The following is a 2145-nucleotide window of genomic DNA, read 5'->3' as shown; positions in this document are numbered from 1 at the left end:
TTGCCGCCGTCACAAGCGACGGTAAAGTCCATGTATTTGATCTTGCAGAAAACAAAATTCAAGGCGCAAGTAGCGTTTGACGGTGAGGGATTTTACGTAGAAGCCCTAGAAGATATGCGCATCCATGATGGCATGGCGCAAAAGTCGCTCCAGTGGCTCCATGTGGATAAAACGGTGTCTGGTTGTCGTGGGCATTATTGTTTCTGTAAACTGGAAATATTTCACGTGGGGAATTGATGCGAAATTGCCATTCGCACAATCCCTGGACCCCCCAAAAGGCAGTCCAAAGGCTCAGTTCCCTAGGATAGCAAGCCGGGCGATCCCATTTGTTAGTTGGACGGTGGCTGTGAGCAGCTGTCTGATTAGGGTAGGATTAAGCCCCAGTGGCTGCTAGCCGCTGGGGGAATCTACTTCGTTATTTGCTTTGGAAACGGACCTCGCAAAGTCCGTCAGGTGGAGACGTAACAAAGCAAAGAATTCTTTAGTAGCAGCCTGCTACTTGTCGTTCAAGAATGGAACAAGAAGGCCTACCGTTCAAGAGATCGCTGGATCGTGTGACACGTACACGGTCGATGGAGCCCGTAGTGGCTGTGCCTTTACCTCCGCCAAACTAGGCGGAGATAGACGAGCTACGGGTGCAGAGCGTGAAGCGCGCTGCTGCTACATCGAGTCATTTCAACCAGGTGACTTAAGCAAAGTGCCATGGCGCAACGCCTGGAAGAAGAAACGGCCAAACAGCTGACCATGGCAGCGGCGATGGAGAAGAATCGCCAGGAACAAGAAGAGTCGCGAGCGGTTCTCGCGCGACAATAAGAGGAGTTGGTGCGCCAACAAGAAGAGCTGAAGCGAGTGATGGCTGAGCAAGCGCACCAAGTTATGCTCCAACAAGAAGCGATGCGTCAGCAAAACTACAATATAGAAGAGCTGACCAGAAGGCTCGCCGTGATAGCGAGCGGTGGGGTCTATTCGCCGAAGCACCGAATCAACGATCGGCACAAGCGGAACAGGCAACGGCACCAGTTTTACCGCGTTCAGATAACCTCATGGGTGTGCAACAGGTGCCTAAGGCACCGATGAACAAAGGAAGCACGAAGCACGAGCGTCGGGAGTTCATGGACGAATACCTCGCTTACTCGCGGCGTGTGCAAATCCTCATCAGCTGCTTTTGATTCCGCTGGTAGCGTGCATCGACCAAAAGTTTGTGCCACGTGTGTGCGCACACTACTCTGGAAAGCCGTTCGAAGAAATACCGAGAACGATTGGCGCGACTACTTTCTATCTGCACGCGAGGTGCAGGAGTTGGACCTCGACGCGGTGTCCAAAGCGATGACGTCGCTGAAGATGGACACGAAGTTCCGAGACGCCGAGTCTCGGGTGGGAAGACTGCTTTCCGACTTGTACGAGAGGTTGGGAGCAACTGGGCGTTGCTCACTCGCCTGAGCAAGAGCCGAAGCAGTCAGTCAAGACACTGACGGCGGCGATTCGACCGTCGCAGCTGAAAGCGACTGTCGAGCGAGAGTTAACGCGTGAGGTGAGTAAGGCGTTCACGTCCAACGTGCGTGCGTTCTGCAAGTGACTTTTGACGCTCATGGACAACTTTATGCTGTTCGAGTCGCAACTCGTCTCTGTGGAGAAGAAAACGAATCAAACTAGCTTCGCCAGTACGGCGAGAAGACACTGCGACATGCGCAGTCGAAGAAACCCGACGGCGAAGACGACAGCATCGGTCGGGCGAGCCAGGAGCTGTTTGACGTGCGGCAGCGTCAAACACAAGGTGTTAAGATGCCCCAAGGTGCAGCCGGGCAAGGTGCAACGGTTGCTGGAACAACGTCAAGAAACTGCATGTCGCTGCTGTGGCTGCACCGGACAAGAAGGACGAGACCAAGAGCAAGGCTATTGGTGCGGCCGTAGAAGTCTACGAAGATATCTCTACGGTGTGCCCTCGCACGGTCTCGTTCGACATCAACGGTGTCAAGGCGCTTGCCCTGTTGGACAGTTGCGCTGACCAGGCGGTCGTGTCACCGAAGTTTCTGTTGGGATTAGAAGGCGCCGATCATCACATGTTAGTCGTGCGGTGTTGCGTCTCCACCTGACGGACCTCGCGAAGTCCGTATCCAAAGGCAAATCACGAAGTGGATTCCCCCC

General features: G+C 54.2%; 1 protein-coding gene across 1 annotated transcript; it reads left to right on the top strand.

Moving 5' to 3' along the window:
- Nucleotides 1-702: 702 nt before the first annotated feature.
- H310_12334 (hypothetical protein) lies at nucleotides 703-2093 on the top strand (the record flags this gene model as incomplete). The annotated part of the gene is made up of 5 exons (XM_008879355.1): nucleotides 703-795; nucleotides 1297-1374; nucleotides 1442-1555; nucleotides 1654-1752; nucleotides 1836-2093. 5 exons carry the CDS (start codon nucleotides 703-705, stop codon nucleotides 2091-2093), a joined length of 642 nt encoding a protein of 213 aa, XP_008877577.1.
- Nucleotides 2094-2145: the final 52 nt, after the last annotated feature.

Source organism: Aphanomyces invadans, assembly GCF_000520115.1.
Source record: "Aphanomyces invadans strain NJM9701 unplaced genomic scaffold supercont1.38, whole genome shotgun sequence".
NCBI lineage: Eukaryota > Oomycota > Saprolegniomycetes > Saprolegniales > Verrucalvaceae > Aphanomyces > Aphanomyces invadans.
Note: the sequence above shows the minus strand (reverse complement) of the source record. Positions and strands in the feature narration are given on the sequence as shown.